The sequence below is a fragment of the Convolutriloba macropyga genome, chromosome 6 (genome assembly GCF_964194025.1).
Source record: "Convolutriloba macropyga chromosome 6, txConMacr16.3, whole genome shotgun sequence".
Lineage (NCBI taxonomy): Eukaryota > Metazoa > Xenacoelomorpha > Acoela > Convolutidae > Convolutriloba > Convolutriloba macropyga.
The window spans coordinates 31,653,573-31,680,843 of NC_134473.1; the positions used below are offsets into that span (position 1 = coordinate 31,653,573).

The 27,271-nt window shown below is 37.4% G+C and overlaps 1 protein-coding gene across 1 annotated transcript in view; it reads right to left on the reverse strand.

Annotated features, from left to right (window-relative positions):
• The window catches only part of LOC142341291 (uncharacterized), a 151,955-nt gene that overhangs the window by 37,415 nt on the left and 87,269 nt on the right, over nt 1-27,271 (reverse strand). Inside the window, exon 17 of the mRNA XM_075392210.1 lies at nt 16,283-16,359. Within this exon, the coding sequence (XP_075248325.1) occupies nt 16,283-16,359 (77 nt within the window). The remainder of the gene's footprint in view (nt 1-16,282; nt 16,360-27,271) is intronic.

Below are 27,271 nucleotides of genomic sequence, written 5' to 3' on the forward strand. Positions count from 1 at the left end.
GCGTCTGTACGTACTCGTGTTTTTCTCGACTGGTCAAAGTGCTTGTTTTCGGTTATGTTTTTTATGAGTTCTTTTATTTTTTCGAATGCTGATTGGTGTTTTGTGGTCCAAACGTATTTATTATCTTTTTTCAGTAATTCTCGAAAGATTCTGCATTGTGTTGCTAAATTCGGGACGAATTTTGTTAGGTGGTGTACACTACCTAGGAAAGATTTAAGTTGTTTACATGTGTTGGGTGCTTTTAGGCTTTGTATGGCTTCGGTTTTGGTGACTAATGGTTTTATACTGTGTTGGTTGATTTCGAATCCTAGCCATTCTATTTTATTTTTTGCGAAATGACATTTTTCTAAGTTTATGCTTAGATTTCCCTTGTCAAGTCTTTCCAGACATTCGAATACTTGTTGTTTATGGTTTACTATTCCTCCGCCCGTGACAATTATTATGTCGTCCAGGAAACTATATGTGTTTTTGAGGCCCCTTAGTGTGGTATCTATTGCTTTTTGGAATTCTGCGGGCATATCTGTTAAACCATAAAAACCTGTAATGAATCTACATGTTCCTGTAGCTTGACCGCCTATGATTTTAAAATTGCAATGCTTTGCGGTTGCCTCGTTGAGTGGTAATTGACTGTATGCGTAACGTAGATCGATGGTGGAAAAAAGTACTTCGCTTTCGTGCGACGATTCCGAGATTGATTGTGCGATATTATCCATCAGGCAGTCCATATTTTGCATTTGATATTTATTTTTATGAATCGCTTTGTTTATGACTTTGGAGTCCATGGCAAGTTTTTTTGTTTTGTCTCGTTTGACTGTTATTACTATAGGTGAGATAAAATTTTTGTCACTGCATTTGTCCAGTTTGATTATGTTGCCGTTCTTTTGTAATTTTTTGAGTTCTTCTGCTACCTGAGACTGTAGATGGATTGGTATTCTCCGTCCTCTTTGGTGAACGGGCGTGAAGTTTGTTTTGAATTTTGACTTAACCGTATGGGTTTTTGATCGTCCTATCCTTCTTATTAGGTTGGGGAATTATTTAGATATTTCTGTTTTTGGGTTTTGTCCTTCAACGTTTTGTATCAATGCAATTTGCTTACCTTCAGATTTTGGGGAGGGTTGTTGGTTGACTTGTATTCCGAGCCCTTGAAATAAGTCTCGTCCTATAATCGCTCTGTGGTTGTTGGGTACCACGATGAGGTCAGCTCTTCCGGCATTCCAACCATTACATTCTATGTCACAGTATAGTGTGCCGACGTTTCGGATTGGTGTATTCGTAAAGCTTACGACTCCACCAGCTGTTTTTTTCTCTGTCCTCTATCTCATGTGCCATTCTTTCTGTTACTAAGCTGTTTGAACTACCTGAATCCACCATTACCCAGTATTTGGTGTTCCCAAACTTGATGTGAAGTTTTGTCGGTGTGGGTGATGTTTCGGTGGGGGAAATCAGGTTGACCATGTAATCGTCTTCCGAATCCTCTCTGATACTTCCTATTTCGTTGTTTAGTGAGACCATGTTTATTTGTTCCTCGTTCTGTGTTTCGTCTGGTTCTATTATTTCTTTGACATTACGATTATTTGTGTATCTGCTCAGATTGGATCTGCAGACTTTCGCTAAGTGATTGGGTTTATTGCATCTTCTACACGTCTGTCCAATGGCTTGACACTTACCACGATGTTATTGTGTCCAAGGTTGTCCGCAGTTACGACAGTTATGTTGCTGGAATTGTTGTCTGTTTGACTGGTAAGAATTGCCTCTGGGCGATTGGTAATTGCCTTGGGGCTGGCTAAAGTTGCCTCAATATTTTCCCCGGTACCTCGAACTAGAGATGGCTAGGACTGGCTCCAATCGTCCTACTATTGATACCATTGAGGGGTCTGTAGTGTTTTCGGCTTGTATCGCTAACTGGCTTAGGGCGCCTAATTCAATACTAATGGCTAATTCAAGTGCATTTTCTGGTTCTAGTGTTACCTTTAAAAGTTCTTTCTGAATCTCCGGGTCAATCATGTTGGCTGTAAAGATGTCTCGTAACAAGTCGTCTTCCAACGCTCCCAGTTGGCAAAATTCTGCTAGAGATCGTACAGCTGAATGGAACTGTTCCATGGTTTCCCTTTTTGTTGTCGTCTTGTGAGCAGCAAGTATCGCTCGAAGGTGACGTTCCGTGGTCGTATGAACGTCAGCTCTATTTCTTCCCACAGTTGTTGTGTCGTGATGTTCTCGACGTTGGTATGGGGGTATTTCCTTGTATGCATTCTTCGTCCTTCCATTCCAATGGTTAGGTAAATCATTGACTTTGCTCGTTTATCTGCGATGTCCCATGGCTTGTCGCCGCATAGCACCCCTATTCTGTCAATTATGTTACATTCGTTTTTCCATTTGGCTATTGCCTGATTGTATCTTGTTAGCCTCTCCCTTTCCATCGTCTGGGTTGGGTTTTGTACTGGTTGTTCTTCTACTGGCTCTGGGGGATAAATTATTGTTGTTGGTTTCTCTCTTAGGAGGTCGTCGAGTTCTATATTTGTCTTTGCGACTAGGGCAAATTTCAACTGACTTCTCCACTTTTTCCATGGTGTTAGTGGATTTGAGTTGGGTTTTTCCCAGAATGGTTCAAGACCTAGTATCGTTTTTCCTTTTTCGGCTGACTGCGCCATGTGATGCTTGACTTATTAGAATAAGATCTAAGCTATAATTGAAAAGAGAATATTCAACGCACAACTTTATTCAGTGAAAGATAAGGCAGAACTGCAATTGACCTTTTGTCAGTCTGCACATTTAGTGCGTAGTACCAGTTGGCTTTTGTAACGGCTGCTCTCCTATCAAAGTCAAGGAAAACTTTACACCGCCCAGTTCGTTTCAGCGGTTTCAAATCTGTCCGGATATTGTATTTTTGCAGTTAACTTTTGTGAACTGTACTATCCGCTATACTGTAGATTACCGTTGCATTACTTGTTGCTCAATTAGTCCTGATAACTAACTGCTCAGCTTTGCTGTATAACAAACTTGTTTTTCTCAGAATAACAAAATATTTCAAATTGAAACAATCAATTTTTTGTTGAGTTTTGTTAATAACTCAAGTTATAATTCGAAATTGCAAATTCGGCTCCTAACGATTTGTTAAGGATGACTTCAAGTAACTGTCAACCAAAATTCAAGTTTGTAGCGAACCTCCTCGTTAAGGGGGGCGCTTTTAAAGCAACTCAGATATTATAAATCTGATTCAATTTAATAAACAGCTTTCTGTTTCTCAATTGGCTTCAATAACCACCAATATCGAAACTATACTAGGCTTCGTTAAAGCCAGTAAGAGAAACTGCTTTTATGCTTTGCACAAAGTTTCTCTTACTTAGGAACTTTGTTCCTCGGAAAGAAAGTTTTGAGAATATCAAAGTCAATTCTCTTTTCACAAGTCAAAGTAAAGTTAAAACTGTACAATCACTAATATGATCTACAGAAACAAGACACGATAACAAATAATTTACCGCTCAAGAAAGCGTGCTTCAATACGCACTGTATGTCAGTTTCATATAACCAAAATTGCAAATTTCAACTGAATTTTGTTAGTTTTTCACGCTCCTTTTATGCTGCTAGTCACGTGGATTTACATGTCAAATTCAACTGTTGATTGGTTGTAGATAAAAATGTCGACAGAATGTGAACACTTTTCCATAACGTCACTTTTTCAGTGTAAATTTGACGTCATGGGAAATTTGTTAACCATGTAGAAGTTTTGTCGAATATTCTGTATCAATAACAGGTTGATTCGCAATCCAATCGCAAAGAATCTGATGCAATACTGTTAAGTCGTAGTATTGTTTTGCTGGTGGCTGAGGTAGTTCGAGTTTGAGTTATAGTTTGACTTCATGAATGACGATTGTGTACTAATAATAGTTGCTAAATATAAATGTTGAACAAAATGACCAAATCCGTTTGGCTTCGATAGAAGGTAGCATTAAATTTCGCTTGTCACCCTATTCTAGCTTTAAGGCTTGAAATGACCTTGAAGCGCTATTCAATTTGATTTCTGAGTTGTTAAGCTCAGCCGCAATATCGCCGGCCCTGTTTTCCATCGCGAAAACATCTTTTCCAGTTAGTACTGGGTGAGCTTCACTACTGGTCTCTTGTACACTCCGTCGTTCGTTCGAACTATAGCTGATCGAATCACACCGTCAGACCCATCGATGGTCTTCGTGACTCGAACTAGATTGTAATATCCACGCTTATCACTATCTTCGATCAACCAAACGAGATCGCCTTCTTTGAGGGTTTCGTTCGCCGTAGATCGCCATTTTTGCCGATTATTCAGAGTTGGCAGATATTCTTTACGAAATCTGTCCCATATGAGATTTGCATAGGCTTGAGTTTGTCGAAAGAGCTTTCGATGATCAACAAACTCTTTCGCGCATGGTAGATAGGGTAAGCAAACGTTCATGTTGCCAAGCAAGAAGTGATTGGGAGTCAATGCTTCTAAGTCATTAACATCTGAACTGACTGGTGTCAAAAGTCTTGCGTTCAATGTCTGCTCAACAATACACATCGTTGTTGAAAGAACGTCCTCGGTGACTGATCTGTTCTCCAACACTGCATACATTGCTTTCTTGCAACTTCTCACCAACCGCTCCCATACTCCTCCAAAGTGAGGTGCTGCGGGTGGGTTGAACTTCCATCTGATCCCTCGTTGAATTAGATGTTCTTCGATCCCTTCTTTGTTCCATGCCGCAACGTACTCTGCAAACTCTCTTTCAGCTCCAACAAAGTTTGTTCCGTTGTCACTGATGATTGCACTTGGTTTGCCTCTTCGAGCAATGAATCTCATTATTGCATTGAGACAACTATCTGTGTCCAACTTGGGTACAACTTCTATATGCACCGCTCTCATAGTTAGACAAGTAAAGAGACAACACCATCGCTTTTCATTTCTTCGCCCGATCTTCACAATGAAAGGACCAAAGTAGTCAACTCCAATATTTGTAAATGCTGTTGAAGCATCTAACCGCTCTTCGGGTAGACCTGCCATTACTGGTGCTATCGTTTGTGCTCTGCCTTTTCTGCAGGTAATGCACTTGTTCTTGATTGATCTTAAGGCGTTCCGTATGCCTAAGATCCACTTCTTCTGCTGAACAATGTTTCTTACATGCTCAGTGCCTTTGTGTTGATTGTCCTTGTGCTCGTTTCGCAAGAATAATTCAACCGCATGATGTTTCCAATGTAGCAGAATTGGATGCTTTGCATTGAAGTCCAATTGACTTTTGCCTATTCTGCCTTTTGCTCGAATAAGTCCTTCCTCATCAAGGAAAGGTGAAAATTGTAGGATTTTGCTGCCTTTCGGAATTTCTTTTTCAGTTTTCAGAGATTTCATCTCTTCACCAAACTGTTCTTGTTGTAGTAATTTGAAGATCGTTGCTTTTGCTTTTTCTCTCTCTTCAATGCTAACTGTGAGTGTTGCTGATCTGTGTTTGTTCAATGCTCGCTGTACGTATGCCACTGTATTTACTAGTCTGTTGAAGTTACTGAATCGTTCCCACTGGATAACAGCTTTCTTATCTTCAGCCTGTATCATGAAGACTGACGAGGGTATATTCGCTTCATCTGAGGCAAAGATTAGGTTCACTTGCTCTGGCCACTCGCTTTCTGGTCGTTTTAACCAGTCCGGCCCAGTGAGCCACTCACTCCTCTTGAGTTCCTCAATGTTGATTGCTCTGGTGCCAACGTCCGCTGGGTTGTTGATACCGCTGACATGTTTCCACTGTGAAACATCAGTTGTGTCTAGTATCTCAGGTACTCGATTGGCTACAAACACTTGTTGTTTGAGATGGGAACTGTGTATCCACTGCAATACCGTAGTTGAGTCTGACCAAAAACTGCAACTATTTATCCTCATTTCATGTTCCTTGACTATCTGATCTTTCAACCTCACTGCCATGACTGCTGCTTGCAATTCCAATCGCGGTATTGAAAGATGCCTCATCGGTGCTACTCTGCATTTTCCAATGACAAATGCTAAGTCAGCTGAGTATTCTTTTGTTTGCGAACGTAGATAAGCCACTGCACACATCGTGTCTTCAGATGCGTCAGCAAACACATGAAGTTCGGCTTTATCCCTCTCTCTGTTGAAGTATCTTCTATCGATGCTTGTTTCAGCCACTATTGGAAGTTGTTCTTTCCATCTCAGGAATTCTTCTTCTTCACTAGGCTCCACTTCGTTGTCCCAATGTTGTCCATTCTTAGTCCAGATGCCTTTCAGAAGTCGTCTCATATGAACACTGAACGGAGCAAACAATCCGATCGGGTCGAATACTGCAGATACCAGTGACAGAATCTTCCTCTGGGTTATAGGTGCTTCAACTTCCTTGTTTGTACCTCTGCATACTTGAACACTGTCATCAGTAACGGTCCATTGTAGTCCTAGCACTGAAGATCCCTCCGTACTGGGTTCCACTTCGACTTGCTTTGTGTTGCCGATTGACTTCAAGTCTTCTGGGATTGCTTCGGTAACTGCATCATTGTTGCTTATCCACTTCTTCAGTTCAAATCCTTGTCGTGAGAGAAGAGGTTGTAGTTGGTTGAAGACTTTTGTTTTGTATTGCCTTGGTTGCTATTGGATACTCTTTTTTGTTGTCCAGTCCCACTCGTTTGAGAGCATAGTTCGCGCAAGTTGGAGAACTCTTTGCTCCAAATACGTGACGTTGATATTCGTATATCTGAACAGGTTCGTTAGTTCTTGGACGCCATAAAAACCTCATGCAACTTCTATCCTGTTCAGGAACTTGCACTTGTAGAAACATCGATTCGATGTCGGCTGTTAGGGCTATTGGTCCTTCACGGAATCTGAATATTGTTCCAATCAACCCATGTAGCAGATCAGGTCCTGCTAGTAGCTTATCATTTAGGCATACTTCTTTGTACTTTGAGGCAGCATTGCAAAGACGTCTTACTTTGCCAGGCTTGTTCGGGTTTAGCACTGGATGGTGTGGCAAATACCATTCTTTCCCGAAGTTGCCTTTCATTTCGGACTCGTCCAATATCTTTACGAATCCCTTTTCTACGTCTGTATCTATTGACTGTTGATACAAATTCTTCAGGTTTGGGTGTCTTTCGAATCTTCGCTCCAGTGAGTAAAGCTGACCCAAGGCTGAGCTGTAGTTGTTCGGTAGGTTTGGCTCTGGTTCACTCCACAGCATTCCCACTTCGTAGCGCTCGCCTGTGAACTTTGTCGTACTCTCTAGCATCTTTTGTGCCTGCAGTTCCTTCTTTGACTGACTGACGACGTTGATTTTGGAAGCATAGTATTCTATGTCCCACCAGGTTTGGATATTCTCAGCCACTTTCACATCTTCAGTGAAGGCGAAATGACAAACATTTTGTCTTCTTTTGCCCGTCTTGGGTCCACTGACTACCCATCCTAGCTCTGTTAGAACGGCGAAAGGTTCACTTCGTGTTCCTATCTTGTAGTCCAATGGTCGTTGTAGCTCATAAGCATCTTGACCAAGGATGATGCCAACTTCCATCAAGTTGAAGCTTTTGTTGGGTAAAACACTCAAGTGGTTGAAGCTTTGCTTCAGCTTGCTGTAGTTGTAGTTTGTGTTTCCCAAGGAGATTGACGGGTGTGCAAACGCTTCGATTGAATGCACCTTTGAATGTACTCCCTTTATTTTTAGAGGAACCTTTTTTGTCTTCAGATCCTTCGTTCCGTGTATGCCAGCTATGTTGAGCGTCACATCGGTGCCTTGGGCCCGTAACTTCTCTTGCACACTTTGATCGATGAATGAAACCGTTGATCCACTATCGAGGAAAGCATATGTGTTCAGCCTGTTGCCACCGCTCTGTATTGAGACAGGAACTATCTGAAGAAAGCTAGTAACTTCGTTACTCTGGTTGATTGTTGCTGCGCTTACGTTGACTGCATGATTGCCCTCATCCTTTTGGTTTTCTGAGTGTAGCAATCGGTTGTGCTTCTTGATGCATCTATTGATGCCGCACGCATTGACTTTACAATCTTTGATTGCATGCCCTTTGCCTAGACATCCATAACATAAGCGTTGCTTCCTCACTGCTGCGTACCGATCATTCACACTCATGTTCCTGAAGAGTGGACAGTTCCATATTTTATGAGTGCCATCAGCTAGCGGACAGTGATCACTTTGCGTTTGCTTCGTTTCTTCCACGTTCGAACTTGCACTGAAGTTCGATGTTTTCGAGAACCGTTTGTCTCTATTTGTGCTTCTTCGGTCTTCTTCTCTTCGCTCTCCCTTGAAAGCTGAAAACCCTTCGTGCACGAAAGCTATCCTAGATAGCCATTTTTCAAACATAATCAGATCAGGCCAATCTTCATCTTTATCATCAACATAGAACCACCACTTCTCTTTGAGAACTTGGGGTAGCTTATCTACTGCCATATACAGTGTCGAGCTTGATTGCAGGTCACCAATCTGCTTGTACTCTTTGAGCACATTCACAAAGTTCGAAACAATAACTGAGAAACTGATCAGACCTGTTGAGTCGTGTGGTTTCACCTTACTTGCTTTGCGAAGACTCTCCAGTTGTGCATCAATGATCACATGAGGCCTTCCAAATTTCCTCTCCAGAATACTCCATGCAGCACCATAGAACTGTCCAGAATAGCCCATTCCTGAGATTGCTGACCTTGCCTTTCATGTCAGTAGAGTCTTCAGATGGCTCATCTTCTCTGAGTCTGGTATTGGTCGTTGATCCACTGTAGCAATGAACATACTAGACCATTCCGGCCATTCGAGAGGGTTCCCGTCGAAGTTGTTCAACTTCAGCTTTGGTAGGCTACTACTACCTGAATAGCCAGTGTTGTATCGTACTAGACCAGCTCTGGGGGAAACGTCTCGGTCTTCAACACTTGAGGATCGGTCTCGTGAACTGCGATATCGTGAGAAGTGACTTTGCCTGTTCACTTCAGGGGTTACTTCGAAGCGAGCTGTTGATCGATCTGGTGTTAGAAGGTTGTCGTTGGCCCAGTCAGAGATATCTCTTTTCTTGGGGGTCCAGTTGAAAGGTGATTTGTCTCGAGCACTGGTTGAATGGGAACGAGCATCATCGTTCTCTAATGCTGTTCTCTTCACTTTGCGCTCTAGCTCACGCTCTTCCTCCAGCAGTTGATGCTTGGTTTCCAGTTCCTTCATTTGCATTTCTAGCTCTAGCTTCCTCCGCTCGAACCGTGCCTGTTCCAGTCGCATCTTGGTTTCGAATTCGATGTCGAATTTCTTCATCCTTTCCTCCCGCCTTTGCTTTGCTGAAGATGTTTCCGAAACATTCTCCGTCTCTTGGCCACTTGCTGTTGCTCCATTTTGCCTTATTTGAGCAACTGGGCTGCCCGTTGGGTAGTTGTTGTGGCTCTCGCTTTCATTCACAGCTTGGGTTGCGTTGTTTTGCTCTGCATTCATTTCTGGTTGCGTGCCTTTGCTTATATATGAAAGCCAATGATAGTCCAAACTTGCTTTGCACTTCCTTGCTTCTTTCAGATGTTCTTCAACGAAATTTGCTTGGTAGGGCACAAGCTTTTTTCGACGCTGCAGTTGCTTGGGTGTTTCTTCCTCTAGGAGGTGGACAGTCTGTTGATAGAGGACCTTTAATTTGTTGGGTCGATCTGAATCTTCAATTATTTTGTAGCCAAGACTTCTTTTAGTGTTGACTTCTTCCACTAAGTCTCGGAACCTCTTGTCGTACCTGTGAGCTGTTGATTGAAGCTCCTCTCTGCTGGTTGAGCTCGAATTGCCTGGTTGCTGTTTGCTTTGCTTGTTCCGTTTAAAAGAGGTCAATTCTTCAACGTGTTTTGTGAATTGCACTCTTCTGTTCGCCTCACTAGCCTGTTGCTGTTGATTTGTTTGATTCTCGTTGAGGGGTTCCTTCGGCACTCTCTTCATCAGATTGGACAGCAGTTTGCCTTCCACTGTCCGGGTCGGCGGACCAAATGTAACGGCTGCTCTCCTATCAAAGTCAAGGAAAACTTTACACCGCCCAGTTCGTTTCAGCGGTTTTAAATCTGTCCGGATATTGTATTTTTGCAGTTAACTTTTGTGAACTGTATTATCCGCTATACTGTAGATTACCGTTGCATTACTTGTTGCTCAATTAGTCCTGATAACTAACTGCTCAGCTTTGCTGTATAACAAACTTGTTTTTCTCAGAATAACAAAATAATTCAAATTGAAACAATCAATTTTTTGTTGAGTTTTGTTAATAACTCAAGTTATAATTCGAAATTGCAAATTCGGCTCCTAACGATTTCTTAAGGATGAGTTCAAGTAACTGTCAACCAAAATTCAAGTTTGTAGCGAACCTCCTCGTTAAGGGGGCGCTTTTAAAGCAACTCAGATATTATAAATCCGATTCAATTTAATAAACAATTTTCTGTTTCTCAATTGGCTTCAATAACCACCAATATCGGAACTATACTAGGCTTCGTTAAAGCCAGTAAGAGAAACTGCTTTTATGCTTTGCACAAAGTTTCTCTTACTTAGGAACTTTGTTCCTCAGAAAGAAAGTTTTGAGAATATCAAAGTCAATTCTCTTTTCACAAGTCAAAGTAAAGTTAAAACTGTACAAGCACTAATATGATCTACAGAAACAAGACACGATAACAAATAATTTACCGCTCAAGAAAGCGTGCTTCAATACGCACTGTATGTCAGTTTAATATAACCAAAATTGCAAATTTCAACTGAATTTTGGTAGTTTTTCACGCTCCTTTTATGCTGCTAGTCACGTGGATTTACATGTCAAATTCAACTGTTGATTGGTTGTAGATAATAATGTCGACAGAATGTGAACAGTTTTCCATAACGTCACTTTTTCAGTGTAAATTTGATGTCATGGGAAATTTGTTAACCATGTAGAAATTTTGTCGAATATTCTGTATCAATAACAGGTTGATTCGCAATCCAATCGCAAAGAATCTGATGCAATACTGTTAAGTCGTAGTATTGTTTTGCTGATGGTTGAGGTAGTTCGAGTTTGAGTTATAGTTTGACTTCATGAATGACGATTGTGTACTAATAATAGTTGCTAAATATAAATGTTGAACAAAATGACCAAATCCGTTTGGCTTCGATAGAATGTAGCATTAAGTTTCGCTTGTCACCCTATTCTAGCTTTAAGGCTTGAAATGAACTTGAAGCGCTATTCAATTTGATTTCTGAGTTGTTAAGCTCAGCCGCAATAGCTTTGAACATAAGAAACAATCGTCGGACGATTGCATATGGTTGACAATGTTAAGATATACATACTGCATTAAGAAATTATTATTTTACTGCATCATAACATACGTAATGTAAGATTGTTTTGTAATGGTAATGCACATGTACCACAATTATTATTATTATTATTATTATTTTTATTGTTATCATTTTTATTATTATTTTTATTATTATTTTTATTATTATTATTATTATTATTATTATTATTATTATTATTATTATTATTATTATTATTATTATTATTATTATTATTATTATTAGTATTATTACTATTTCTATTATTATTATTATTATTATTATTATTATTATTTTTATTATTATTATTATTTCTGGTATCGTTGGTATACATTTTTTTCTTTAATCGTTGGTATATTCTGCTTTAAACGTAAGAAATTGTAGGTATGTTTGAATTTAAACGCAAGAAATTGCCGATTTGCTCGGCTTCAAACGTAATAAACCGTTGTTATGATCAGGTTCAAATGAACATACGAAACGTAAGCAATTGCCTTGTTTCCGATTTTGAACGTCCTGGAGCCATCGGCCTATTCGTTTTCAAACCCCCAAGAAAGCATATGGACAATTTGTGAATGTGATTGTATTAACATTGTTGACAGCAGTGTTCAAAGAATGATTCTTTTTAAAATTTGAAAAATCATAGTCAATGAGCAAATGAGGATATTTCAACGAAGTAGCATAAGTTTCGTGTAAGAAGTACAATTGAATATTCCTCAAATAGAAACTGAACAGAACCTTTGATCTCATCAAAAACGAAATTTAAATTAATTTTATGGCAAGAAACGAACAACTTTATACGGTCAAGCACAAAACTGAACAGAACAGACGGAAGCGTTCTAACCCAGGTTGAGGTGCCAGACCGAAAGTTGATATGTCCAGACCGTCCCAGACGGAGAGTGCCTATGTCCATACCGTCTCAGACGGAAAGTGTCTATGTCCAGACCGTCCCAGAAGGAAAGTGCCTATGTCCAGACTATCGTGCGGTCAAACCTTTTAGTGCGTTCTTCCTGCGTTCGAAGTCAAATATGTCCAGTCCATCCCAGACCAAACGCGTATATGTCCCGACATTCAATATTGATAGAGAAACTCCTTATGAAATTTTGCTCCTAGCAAAAAAGGCTTTTTTCCTATAGGTGTTGAGATGTGCATGTAGCTCACGTTTGCTAAAAGACTTTTAATATCTGGATTTGTGGAATTTTGGAACCCTCTCTGTTTTCATCTTAAAGGATCTGCACTGCACCCCAGCAAGTCATGTTTTTCCGTATAGTGAACGCACGAAAGTTTGGACATGAACGCACGATGGTCTGGATAATTTTTCGTACGTTCATGTCCAGACTTTTGTGCGTTAATCCGTATTTCCAGACTGTGTAATTTTGAACGCCCGGACGCCCCCCTTGTGCGTTCATTTTGGTCTGGAAATATCGACTTTCGGTCTGGCACCCCAACCTGGGAACGCTCCAGACCTAACATAACAACATACCTACGTGTCGAAGAGAACCAGCAAAACTGAACACGCTGACATAACGGAACCTTCCAACAATTTTTTAAAATGCTTTTGGTCTTTTGGACAAAGAAAAACAAATTTGAAAAAGAACTCGATTTTTGTTTTAGAACTCCAAGAGAGAATAAAGTCTTTGTCAGCTATCATATCAAAATTTTATGACAATAAAACGCCCTAAATATTAAATTGATTAGTTACATCGAATATTTCATTGTTGAAAAGTAAAAAAAAAATCCATTATTTAAATCACTCAGTCAAAAATGGCTAAATTAACGACAAAGAAAAGATGATTCAAAATTGTTTCAGGGCAAATGTTTTCAGTTATTCGATTGATTAATCAGCGTTCTAATTAGATTATCACGCGATGCCCTTTGCCATTTTTTAAAAAATAACATCAGAATACGGCAAAAATAAAAGATAACTACGAGAAAATTTACATAGGCTTCAAAAGCAAGTTGCTGAAACAATCAGTGTCGAAGTCTAAAAATTACAAGCTACAGGTCGAAATCAAGGAGTAACTTTTTTAAAAAAAATTTTTTCATTAAGCTGATTGAGTTCATCAATAAAGAGAATGTGCGACAAACAAAACGGGGTTTAATTCGAGCCGTTTCGTTTTTCTTTAAAATTTGGAAAAAAAACATTAGCAATCAATTCCGCGCAGAAATTTTTGCAGAAATAATTTACAACAACAATAATAATAATAATAATAATAATAATAATAATAAAAATAATAATAATAATAATAATAATAATAATAATAATAATAATAATAATAATAATAATAATAATAATAATAACAATAATAATAATAATAATAATAATAATAAAAATAATAATAAAAATAATAATAATAATAATAATAATAATAATAATAATAATATTAATAATAATAATAATAATAATAATAATAACAATATTAACAGTAATAATAACAATAACAATAATAAATGATAAATATTAAAAAACGGTAAATTTTAATAAATAAACAATAAAAAGAATAAAGGCTGAAATGACAGTCAAAGTAGATATTTAGCAAAATTTACAACCTTTTGAGAGAGCCTCCTGGAGACATTTAGTCCTTCAATTGATGTATTTTGAGCAAATATTTGATAAGTCTCCTTCCAGTGATAATTACATAAAGTCAAAAAACATGACTCATGATTTACGGCCACAACGCTGTGAAAATAAGCCCTCACATATTTTGTTTTAGATAGAAGGAAATTGCTACCTGAATAAACTTAGGAGATGATTAAGACTCAGTATAAAATAATCAGTATAATTGAGACTGATTATAGAGCCATAGAGCCAATGGGAACTGTCATTGCAGAAACAAAGTAAAAATCCAAGAAAAATAGATTAATTTTTTTTTTCAAATTAAGTTAAACAAAAAGCTATAATGGAAAAATGAATTGAACCAATTTTTTTTAAAATAGAACGCGTTCTGAACTGTGTTGACTGCAAATAATAACATGGCCAAAAAGGAATAACATACACGATAAGAACAAGCACTGATATTTTTTGATCAACAAATTATAAAGGCGGAGGATTCATCTTGCAAGCCTTCGAATCATCTAGCAAGTAATATTGCAAGATGAATCAAAGAGCTTGCAAGAATCTCGGAAGTGAATCGATAAGCTTTCAAGATTCTTGCAAGTGAATCGTAAAACTTGCAAGATTTTTGCAAGCAACTTGGTAAACGTATGCATTCACTTGCAAGATTGCTTCCAATCCCGGGTCGAGGTTTTTGGGTAAATTTTCGTAAGAAATGCGGTGAATGCGGTGAATTATCGTAAGAAATGCGGTGATTGCGGTGAATGCGGTGAAAAAAAATAATTCACCGCTTTTCACCGCATTTCTTACAAAAATTCACCACCAAATTCACCGCATTTCTTACGAAAATTCACCGCATAGACTATTATGGCAAATTAATGTAAGAAATGCGGTGAATGCGGTGAATGCGGTGAAAAAAAATAATTCACCGCTATTCGACCCCAGGTCTAGGTGTCAACGCTAAAAAGCGGTAAATTATGTGAGATTTTGTTGTGGGCTGAAGTATCCATATTGTTTTCAATAAAATCAGTTGGATGCAGATGAAACTGGAAAGTGTTGAAAGCAGACAAAAGTAGTGAGAATATCAAAAGATTTCATTTTTAAACCATTTTTTCTATATGATGGAGCAAATTATCGACCCCCCCCCAACCTAAGTTTTTTCAACTCTTGCTGTAATCTACTTTCAAATTATTATTGCAAATTTTCAAAAAAAAATAGTTGGATGCAATTGAAACTGGGAAGTGTTGAAGGCAGACATAAAATTACAAACACTGGACACTGAACTGCAGAAATTCCAAGGTTGTTTGAAACATTCTAATTCTTTTCTGCGTTATATTTTCGCATTTTCATTTGTTGTTTGCCTTTTAGCTGTATATTGTCTCTTTTTGATTTTCTCATTTTGAAGTTTGTTTTACAAACGAATTGTACTTATTTATATTGCCGACTTTGATTTTTGTTCGATTTGATAATTGATTGATTGATTGATTCTTTCGGTTTTTGAAAAGAGGAAAACAGCGCTAGCGTTGTTGCGTAGAGGCTCAAATGGGAAATTAATCAAAACTAGCGGTTTTGTTTGAAACTCTTGAATAATTTTAAAAAAATGAGTAAAAGTTGCTGAACAGTAAAAAATTGTTGCTGATGGAGATTGTCTGCAGTGAGCTGTCTGATGATGCCTGGTTTGACAAAAAAATCAGCTGAAGCGCTGATTCAGGTAAGAAAAGTTAACAGGGTGAATTCATAGAAGACACGGTGAATTTTCGTAAGAAATGCGGTGAAATGCGGTGAAAAAAAAATAATTTTCACCGCGTATTTCTTACATCTTTTTGCGGTGAATGTGGTGAATCGCGGTGAATTATTTTTTTTTTCACCGCGTTCTCGGTGCCGGTTAATTTTTTTTCTACGCTTAATGCGATGAATTATTTTTTTCACCGCATCTAGCGGTGAAAAAAAATAATTCAACGCTTGGGAGAAAGTGGCGAATTATTTTTTTTCACCGCATCTAGCGGTGAAAAAAAATAATTCAACGCTTTCTCTCAAGCGGTGAATTATTTTTTTTCACCGCTAGATGCGTTGAAAAAAAATATTTCATCGCATTAAGCGGTGAAAAAAAAATTAACCGCCACCGAGAACGCAGTGATTCACCGCATTCACCGCAAAAAGATGTACGAAATACGCCGTGAAAATTATTTTTTTTTCACCACATTTCACCGCATTTCTTAAGAAAATTCACCACCAAACCTCGACCCGGGATTTGCTTGCAAGTTTTTCAATTCGTCGATCACTAGGGTCATTAGTATTGGTCAAAAAAATTATACTTAATTAATTCTGAACTTAAGCACCTTGTATTTTATCCTAACGAATCATAATTGAAATCCAACGAAATTAAGTACAACCTGTTGCTTCGAAACATTTGGAAACTGGAGACCTTACACGTCACGGAAAAGCGCTACAATGGCGCTTACACAACTCAGATGAACAGTAACTAATTAGAGATACTAACCTTCCTCTGTAAATGGTGGTAGGCGTGAGAGAAACTGACACTGTATTCTCAACTCCGTACTCTGTCACAGATGCCACCTATCAAACAAAATGTTTACGTTACCAGGTATGTCTTTTTTAGTGTTATTTTACAAGAAGGAGCATTTACGTTTTCATAACAATTAGGGTTGCCCACAAGAAATTAAAGCCTTCTAGGAAATTATATATAGCCCCCATTATGGTACACTTGCGGTAATTATCGTATATTTACGGTAATGGGTAATGAGTAACGGTAATGGATAATGGCGTTAGAGATATCCGACCCATAAGCTGGAGAACTATAATGGGAAAGATCAAAAATTATAACATCCGATTACGATCTCTCATTTTCTTTCGCAAAGTTTTAAATAGGTCCTCATGTGAAATCAGCAAAGTGGCGACGGATCCATTACAATATTAAATTATCAGCAACTTGCGATCCTGTTTGTTCAATTTCCATTTCCTTGTACTTCTTATTGTGAAAACCATAAGGGGTTCGGGACGCAATCTTATAGCCAGTGAGTTCTCATTTGAAATTACCAGATTAATTCTGATCTTTTTGAACCAGATCACAAATGATCTTGACCTCCAGTAGTGCATTTGCACTGCTTGGCCCATATGGGCCCACTTTCATAGCTTTCATAAAATTATGAGGTAACTTTCATCGGTAAATTTGATAGCTGTGTTTCACTCCAATAGTTTTAGGGTCCGTAACCTCTGACATGTTATGGGCCCAGCAGTACATCTGCTCTAAGTGCAATTTTCTGTGGGCCGAGAGCTTGCAACATTGAAAATTAAAACCGCGAAACAAAAAGAGGATCTAATTGACATGGGAACTGGAAAAGGCAAAATGATGACCTAAAGCAGAAAATTACGACTACCCGGACCGATTTACGATGGATTAGGGCGTAATGCGTATTTCACTCCTATTTATCCGGGAAAAGAGTGGAAAAGTGTAATTAAAAAATTACACTGCATTTACATCTTTTTTCCACTTTTTACACTCTTTGCAAAGAATTTATTTTGGGTGGACTGATTAAAAATGACACTCTTACACAATTACCATTATAATCGAATTGATACGTATAAGTCAAGCATCAGTTGGCGCAATTGTAAAAGCACAAAGGGAAAGTAACAAGTACTACACAGCGAAGATGGCGGATAATTCATCACTCTCTCTATCAACTTTTATTTATCAAAATTACACTCTAATAACTACACTCCTCTACTCTTAATTAAGCGTAGAAATAGGGGCGTTTTTTTTTAATTTTTACACTCTTTCCACTTTTTTCCTTTTTATTTTTGGGAAAAATGCTCGGCCCGGGTACCCCGCTCTAACAGCACAACGGAACAAAGTGGCACCCGGAGGTTGGAGGCAGAGCAACTCAGCGCTGAATTAGTCTAGAGACATTCTGTTTTTTAGGATGGTAGTACTCCGTTCATTTCACAATTTACAATGACCAGTCTGATTTTGAGTAAAATTTACTTGATGCAAAATGGTAAATCCTCGTTTTTGGAGGCTTTCAAACAAAACGGGTTTATCGTCATTTTTTGTTCGTTTTTCTTTCCGAAGAAAAATATTTATTCTTTTCTAACTCTGATGTGGTAGGGATTTTATTAGCTTGAACCTAAATACCACACCACAGCTAAACCAATATTATTATAGCGACCTGATTTTAAAGCTAGAATAAGTCTCACTATATGCTCACAATGTTCCTTGCTAATTTCCAAATTTAAGTGTTATTTGCTAGAAATAAAATTGATTAGATATAAAGATTAATTATTAAACAGATACAAAGGATAGAGCACAATTTGGGGGTAAATCCTACTTGAAAATATGGTGGGGTATCTAATCTTAATCAAGAAATTAGATCCATCTTGCTGCTGGATGTGAATATTACTTTAAGTCTAATTTTGTTATGAAACCGGCAGACTTATAATCGCTGTTGTCATTCCCGTTTAGCGGAGGAGTAGATGTTTCGCTCTTAGAGCAGAAAGAGGAAGAGAGAGAGAGAGAGAGAGAGAAATTTTACTGAAAACTGAAGCGGCTTAAGTTGCGCTGGTTGAGTTGAGAACTGATTTCCTTCAGCAGCAAGCTCTACGTGTTTATAATTGAGTCAACATGACAAAAAAATCAAAAGACCTATGACTAGCTCCGAATCAATTCCTAGGTCATTCGTGGAGCCGACCATTATTCGTCTTTAGTCATATATTCGTTTCTTGATGCTGTGAAGAGCGGCCTGGATAGCTTCAGTATCCTTCACTTAGTACGCGTATCAATAGCGGCAGTGAATCAGCCGGCATGGCTTGCTCTATAGTGTATTAAATAATGCACAGCAGCATTTGGCTATGAATAATGTATTCATTCACTCAACGCATTTCACGCAGCATAGCTCTCTCATCTCTCATAATTTTCCGTCAGTTTAGACTAAGTCTAAAGTGTTCACAAAGACGACGGTTAAATAATTATACTTTCTGTTGTATCGGTAATTGCGGCGCCCATTATCCAATTAGCAATACTACAGCTCACCCCGGTTTGAAAAAGAGAAAAATTGTGCTCCATCGTGCAAAGTTTACATTAAGATTATTAAAGAAACAATAATAGTTTTTTACAAAAAGTTGCAAAATAAAAAGCCGTAATTTAAGATAAAAACACTTTAAACGTTTACAACTTTGTGTTACTGATGAGGTTTAATAGGTATACAATGTTAGGCAAATTTGCAGTATACATTTTGCACGACAACGCAAGAAATGCAAAGCGCGTACAAAAGATACTAGTTATGAAGAGGATAAATATTGGATTTTAACAAGTGAAAAGAAACTTTCATAGCTAAAACTTATGAAGGACAAAATTGAGAATAATCAAGTTGTGCAGTTCATTTGCTGTGGGGCCTTTTTGTGTTCATATCTTAGTTTCTTTAATTCCTCAGCCATCAGCTTGTTCGTCTCAATCAGAGTTTTACCTTTGTATAAGAGACCTGACTGTTGCTGGTCTCTAATTTTTACCGTCTGAGAAGAAATTTGCAATTTCTTCCGCAGCTGCTCTTTCTCGTCCACTGTTGTTTTTGCCAAGATTTTCATTCTGCTCATTTTAGACTGTAATTCCATCAGAGCATTTTGTGACTCCCAGAGCTTTTTTTGGAATTCAGAGTTTTCGACAGCAAGGTCGTTTCCACAGCTAGGTTCCTCCTCAGTGTGACTATTTTCGGGTTTTGGGAATGCTGTGAGATGCTCAAAGTGGAAACTTGAGCGAACTTTCAGCATTTTGTTCTCAACTTTGTCTGTTCGTTTGCTAACGTTTCTAGCTCTAAGCCTCCATTCGTTCAATGATTGAACTAGGGAAAAATTTTGGATTGACAACACTTCAGTTGGTACTACATTTTTTTCGTAGGTTGTCAAATTCTGAATTACGGCAGTGTCATCAATTCGCCACTGGTTGTATTCAGGTCATAGTGAATAGTCCAGCGAAGTGATGAACTGTGGGTTTTCTTTCAGGTGAAACATCTCTCTCTCTCTCTCTCTCTCTCTCTCTCTCTCTCTCTCTCTCTCTCTCTCGAACTGCATTTGGAGGCGTCTGGGTTTTAGCGGGAAATTGTTGCTTTTTGGTAAGCCATCAAAAACCAGAGTTTGACTTTGAAGGCTGCTGTTGATGTTTTTGGGGCTCTTGGCGCTGTTGTTGTTTGTGTTGTGACTGATGTTGTCTCTGTTTGTTGTTGTTGTTGTTGTTGTTGCCACGTTGGCGAGGATGGATCGCTCTAGCTTTCTTTGTTAGTGGTGAAAGATCTGCCATCCAGTTGGTCACAGGTTCGTACTGCTTCTCTGGCAGTGTGGGGGTTGTGTTGTGGTAGGATCTTTTCGACATCTTGTTAAACAGAAATAAAAATACGCTTACAAAGAAAGGTTAAAACGAGATCTAGCTGTGCTAAAAAGAAAACAGTCGTACTTTTTACAGTTCCAACAAAATCCTACTCTTTGAGTACAGGAATACAATCACACATTATGTGCAGAATCATTTTTGCGAAACTCCCACCGGGGTGGAAAGAAGGAAAAGAAAACTTCAAAAAGACTGAAATTTGGAAAAAGAACCTCCGTTTTTAAAATCGGAGTATCCTATTAACCAAAAAATTATTTGTTTAGAAGATTTGAATCAGATTGTGTCAGATTTAACTGACTAAAATTGGGTTTCGGACCTCGTGGCGCCCCTCCGTGCGACAACCCGCGCAGCTGGGTTTTTTGTGTTGCAGTATATACCTGCTTGTGATGAAGGGTCGTTAGATGATGAGAAGGAAAAGGACTTCTATGTGGAGGCCAACAGAGAGGGTGATGATGAAGGAGAGAAGAATAAGGCTTGGGACGTAAATTGCGTGCATAGTTAAAGATCTTTCAGACCAAACGTTGTGGGGGTTGATCTTTTTCAAACAAATGGGGCAATTATGTTTCTCTTTGGCACAGAGATTACGCACAAAATGTCCAAGGTCCTCGATGTCCAAAGTTTTCCGTTGGTGCAGGGAGAATATGCTGTTCTAGGAGCATGCGTAATTCCAAGTTCATCAGTCCAACTTGTGAACTCTGCGTTCATAAAGGCTGATCCTTTATAATACACAAGCTTTTGTGGGATACCGAAAGTAAGAAAAAAATCTCAAGTGCCTATATTGTTTCACTTGCTGATGTTGATGAAACTGGACAAACTTGAATGTAACGAGAAAAGGAATCAATTACTACTAAGCAATGTTTATTTCCGTTCGAGGGTGGATTTATTGGACTTTTGTGATCTATATGTACCGTGTGGAAGGGGAATGGTACATTTTCGGTCCATTTTTGAAGTAGTGCTTCGTTTAAGTCTTTGTGTTTTTGATTATTTTTTTGACAGTCTAAACAATTGGCTATCAAGTGAGACCCATTTTTATAAATCTGGCCGATAGAAAAAGCGTTTTATTCTTGACAATGTTTCATCTTTCCCAGAGTGTCCGGAAAGTGAATCATGGTGAGCTAATTCAAAAATTTTAAGAGGAGGGATAATGGTGCGCATTTTTTGATGTTTTGAATATTTGGGTCTTCAGTTGATTGTTTAATACATGAAATGTTTCCAATTAGTCAAAGATTTTCGAAATTATTCAAGTATGCTTTCATGGCTTTTGATTGTCGAAACTTTACGTTTTTCTCATCTTTGTTACCTGATTAAAAAGTTGTCTAACAGTCTGGATAACTGGGTCTTTGAATTAATCTTGGCTGATTGCTGTTATGTTCAAGTCAATATCTTTAGCAAAACTAGATAATTTCTAAATGAGTTCTTTTCCATCTGAAATTTCGTTATTCTCGCAAATCGGTTTTGCTTGTCGAACGCTTGCTATTCTATCAAAACTTGCTCTGTTTGCATCAACCTCCTGTTCAAAACTCATGTCATCTATTTCTATATCTGACAATTCAACAGAATTTAGCAAAGAGTCATCTTCTGTTGTAGAAATTTTTCGAATTTCCTCTTTTTCTTTTTCTAAATTATCATCAAATTCCAAAGATAAATCAGAGTAGTAGTTTTCACTGTCGTCTTGTTCGCTTAAAATTGGTTCTCTTAATGGGAACTTGTCACGATAATGGTTTATTGCAAGAAGGATTCCGAGATGTCGGAAATTGAACAAATTCGATCACTGGGTTTATAGACTGTCTGAAAAAATTGTTCGGTCTCAAAAGTCAATTTTTTAACTCCTTGAAAAGTATGTATTAGAATGAGGTAGCAATCGTTTTTCTGTCCCTTTGTCATTGTCATGCAACCCGAAGTATTTTTCTTCGTTGCCTGACTCGTCGTAAAATTTAATGTCTTTCGGAACTTTTTTGTGTTTCAGTTGATATTTGTCTAAGTCTTTTATTGAGACGTTTCTACTTAAAATGTCTGGAAAGGCTAGGTTTTTGCCTTCTGTCCAGTTTATTTTCAAGTTTTGGAATTGTGAAATGACAAGTTGATAGCGGAAAAATCGATGAGATAATTTTCCTCTACGTCCCCAAAGATACAGTAGGGGCTTGTGGTCTGTGTAGAGATGCACTGGATGTGGGGAACCTATTATATAATGCTCATACGTTTGTAGAACAGAAATTACACCACAAAGTTCTCTAGCTGTTGTGCTCATTTTTTGCTCATCTTTTGTATAAACTCGAGAATTAAATGAAACTATTCGTTTTCCGGTAGGAAATTCTTGGACTAAGATTGAACCAACACCAATTGATGATGCATCTACTTGAACATGGAAGGGGTATCTTGTGTCAGGAATTGCTAAGACTGTATCTTCATTTATACGATCCTTGATTTCTCTGAACAAATTTTCGTGTTCATCTGTCCATTGAAATGTGGTTTCAGTTTTTATGAGACTGTAAAATGGCTTACTGTCTACATGCAGATTTTCTATGTACATGTTGTAAAATCCTAAACAACCTCGGACTTGCATTACATCTTGCTTATTCTCAGGTGTCTTTAAGGCTTTCAGATCTTCAACCCTTTTCTTTACTGGTTGAATTCCGTCTTTTCCTGCTACATGTCCTAAGAATTGTACTTTGCGCAAAAGAATCTTGTTTTCTCAGGCTGAGCTTTCAGTCCTGCTTTGCGTAGCAAAAGGTGATACATTTTTATTTTTGAGTACATTTCATCAGCTGTCTGAGCTTGCAGGATTGTGTCGTCAATATAAGTTACAGCTTTTCTAGATTTTATTAACAGTGCAAAATGGATTGTCATTATCCTACTGAAAAAGTTTAAAGTTTGATAGTCCTTAAAGTCCGTAAGAACCACATTGAAACGTGAATTGTTTTGAATCTATTACGAAACTTGTCAGTTATTGTGTTTCCTCCGTTAGAGGGACTTGATTATATGCAGAGCATAAATCACTTGTAGTAAAGTAATTTCCGTTTAATCTAGTCAATAAAGAACCTATTGGCTCTAGAGGCCATGAGTATTTACATAGGTCTGTTATTGAGTTCAGATATCTAGCGTCTATTACTAGTTTCACTATGTTTCCTTTAGGAAGGATGATAACTGGATTAATAAATGACGATCCCATTTCGGTGTCGTCTCCCATTCCTCGAATTATTCCAGCTTTACAGAGCTGTTCTAGCAAAATTTCAAGTTTTTCCTGATGGTGCAATGGAACTCGTGATGGTCTTTGCTTAGTCAAGGCTGAATTTGGTAGAAGTTTTACGTAAAATTTTTGCTTGATTTTACCCACATCATACTTGTGTTGAGAGTAGACGTCCTTGTCTCTGGCAAAAAGTTTCATTAGATCTAGTAATTGTGCAACTTTAACGTCAGATTGACTGAAGTCAATTTTTTTGAGAAACTCACGGTCTGATTTACTAAACGTTTCCATTTTTTCTAGTGGTATTTGTTGTGGTCGAATTTCACCTTCTATTGTTGTTTTTGGTTTTCAGTCTTTTAGATCTTGACTAAAATCTGTTTCTAACTCATGGTGGTCTGCAAATTCTTTTTCCTGTATTTTTTTCTGAGCTTTTTTTCAATTTTTGTCTAATATCTGTTTTGTCTAATTTCGGATTTTCTAAAGTCTGAATTGGTTTTTCAACTTTTTCAGTCACATTAAAGATGTGATTGAAATCTGTTTCAGTTTCTGTTAAGACATCTAAGAACGCGACATTATCAATCAGTGTGTATTTTTGTGTTTTTCAACAAATTTCTTCCAAAGTGTATCCTATTGAACCTTTATCTATTGTTAGACATTGTATGTGTAGATACCTTTGTCTTGAAGGCGGTTGTCAATTTTAAATGATGGTCCTTGCTTGAAAAATTGGTTTGATGGAGTAATTGTTAGTACTCTGCTAGATTTTGGTGCTAGCTCGAAAGGTCTGTTTAGCACAACTTTTCAAATTTACTTACAAAAGGATAACTTTTTGTTTGATATTTTGAAAGCTTGATTGAGACGTTTGGATAAATTTTTAAGTTCATTTTCGGAGTTGTGAACTAGATTGATTTTGTGGCAGAATTCAAAAAGTCCATTCCAAGGATGTTTAATTCGCAAAACAACCGTTTTTCTCTGAAACCCGTGTTTTAAGAGCTGTGTAATATTTGCCTTCAATGTCAAATGAGATGGGGACATGAATGTAGCCTCACAATTTTAATCGCTCGCCGTTGACTGCAATTGTTTTCTGTTTAGAATAAATTAGTTTAACATCATTCAGTGACTTAAGTTCCTGTAGAAAATCAAAATTTATTATGGAAAATGTTGCTCCTGTGTCGACTAGAAACTGAGATTCGAAACCGTTATGTTTATTACTGTCTCTAACGGCGTGAATGTACAAGTTAAAAAAAAGTTTGTCTTTTTTTTGTACGGAGACTCGTCTAGTTTATTTTAATTTCATCTTGTTGATAGTCCACAAAGAATCCAATAACTTTAATCTCTTTGAATAGAACTCTGTTATCTCTAGAATTCTGATTAGAACTGTTACTTCTTCTATAATCCTGTCTTGGACTGTTTGACTCACGATTACTTGTTCGGGAATCGTTTCGATCATATTGTCGTTCCCTTGAATAGTTCCTATAGTCCTGGGGTCTACGATCGTTGGATCTGATACTATAGCGTCGATCTCGATTCTCAAAGCTTATTGAGCAATTTCTGAAATTATTGTTCTCAGATCTAGTATAAGGAGAGTATTGTCTGCGGTTGTCTTGGTTGTAGTGACTGTTTCTTGGTCTATTGTCCTGTCTGTATCTGTTCTGATTTCTATCATAACTATCTTCTCTCAGACGACGTCCTCTATAGCTTTGATAGCTATCTTTGAACTTATCTCTTTGCTGTGGTTGCTGCTTGTTTTGATCTTTAAAGCCTCTGTTTGCTTAGCAATATGCTATTTTGTGAACTGACTTTCCGCAAAATTTACAAAATCCTGTGTGATTTTGTTTGATTCGAGGCTCATTTGGTTTGTAGGCTGCGCTAATTCTGTTATTTTTCATTAAACTTGCTAATTCTTGGAGCTGGTTTTTTATACCATCTATCTCCATTTTGTTGTCTATGCTGCTAGATGCTGTGCCTGTGAGATCACTACTTACTGCAAAACTTAAATCTTTAGTGCTAATATGATTTCAAAGTTTTTCCCATGTTGCGTGATGTGTTTCTATGTTTCTTTTTTTTAAGTGCTGGAGGAGTGAGTCCTCTTACAAAAAATTCTATACACTTAGTTTGCCTTTCAGCATCTGTGAATGGGTCTGGCCATCTTTTTTCCACTGCTTTGTTAGTCTGTGTACATAGATTTGATTGATTCGTCTGGTTGTCTACGAATGTTTTCTACCTCAATTCGTTTTCTGTACTTGTCTTTCTCGTCTGTGAATCCATTTAAGAAACCTGTTCTAACATCATCCCATGGCTCTGCTGTTGGCAAAAAATTGAACCATTGGGCTGCTAGTCCTCTGACGACTGAGCCAAATAGTCCTTTTCTGCGTGTGTCATATGCATTTTGAGCGTCTCCCAGTCCTGGTCTAACTCCTAACAAAAATTCGATTTTTCGCTCTATTAAACTTAGAAAATCTGCTACGTCCTCGCTTGGGTCTAAGCCTGTAAATTTTTCAAGAGAAATGTCTGGGTATGCTACAATATTTGCCATTTTTGTTTTAAGTTTTTTGTTGAATGATTACTAAGTTTTTATTTGGAAAAGATACGATAAACGAAAAGAAATAATACAAAATTCTAATCAAAGAAAAAGGTCAGGACTTTTTATAAATTTAGAAATTATTTAGGCAATTTGCTTAACCAAATGGTCCTATTTCAAAAACACTGTTTCGAGTGCGAAGTGCTTCTAAAATTTGGTCAAAATTTGGGTTGTTTTTTGCATGTGTTTTGTAGCAAGCTAGCCCTGGAACGTTATCAAAATTAATGAAAATGTACATATTTTGCCTTTTCTTATCTTTTTTGCAACTAGTAACTTTGCCTGTATAATGACCAAGTGTGATAGTAATATTCAAGAAGGTAGCGTCAATACTCATTGAATTCAGCTTTTGTTTTAATAAAGGTTTAACTTTAGACAGTATCAGTTACAAAATTAATTGAAAATTTAGTGATCTAGAGTTCAATATAACTATTGGACATTTGCAAAGCTTTCAATGTTTTCTTAAAATCAGAATTACAACTTGCATATAATATAAAATAGTGTAGGCGCGAATCGTTAACAAATTTGTAATAAATAATCAGAGATTATTTATCGTTATTTAATGTGTACTTTTTAAGTTTCGTAACTTTATCGTCGTGAAAAATGGTTACATTTATGTGCTTTGTACTAATATCCATAAGCTAAGTCATAGGACAATAAAAAGAGAAAAGAATTTTTGTTTTGTTTTCCACTTTGTTTTATACAAAAATATTTGAGATTAATTAATTATAGACAATTATTTATTCGTTGATAGCAACCATTTTCGGTTAGTCCATACTCTATCCAGAAAAATTTTCCTGAGTGACAGAAATTTGGTTGTTGGTTGTTTTCAGAGTAGGCTGTTGTTAAAATTGGCCTATATACACTGACTCGATAGAAAAAACTTTGGTTATTGCTATCAAATTTCCTGATTAAGACACAAAAAACTTTTCCTTTTAGGATTATATCTTTAATAAAGTTAGGTAATATGGGTGAAGAAATGGAAACTTCTTCAAAATTTCAGAGCTTATTATCTGTTAAGGGTATTAATTTCAGATTTTGGTTGCTTTCACTCTTTTATAGGAAGCTTGTGTTTGAGTGTACATACGTTGTAAATCAATGATTGAGCCACGTTTATTAAGTCTACAGAACAAAAAATCTAATGATGTACTTTTGGTTTTAAATATGGTTACCTGTCCGACAGTTTTTGTTCTTTTAATACGGTAGACTATTGTCACGTATGATTGTCCAACGTCGGTGACGTATTTGAGCACTCGACAGTCTGCTGAGTTATCCTTATTACTTATTTGTTTGTCTCCTATTAGATACTCCATATACTTTTTGCTAAAAATTTGAGCTA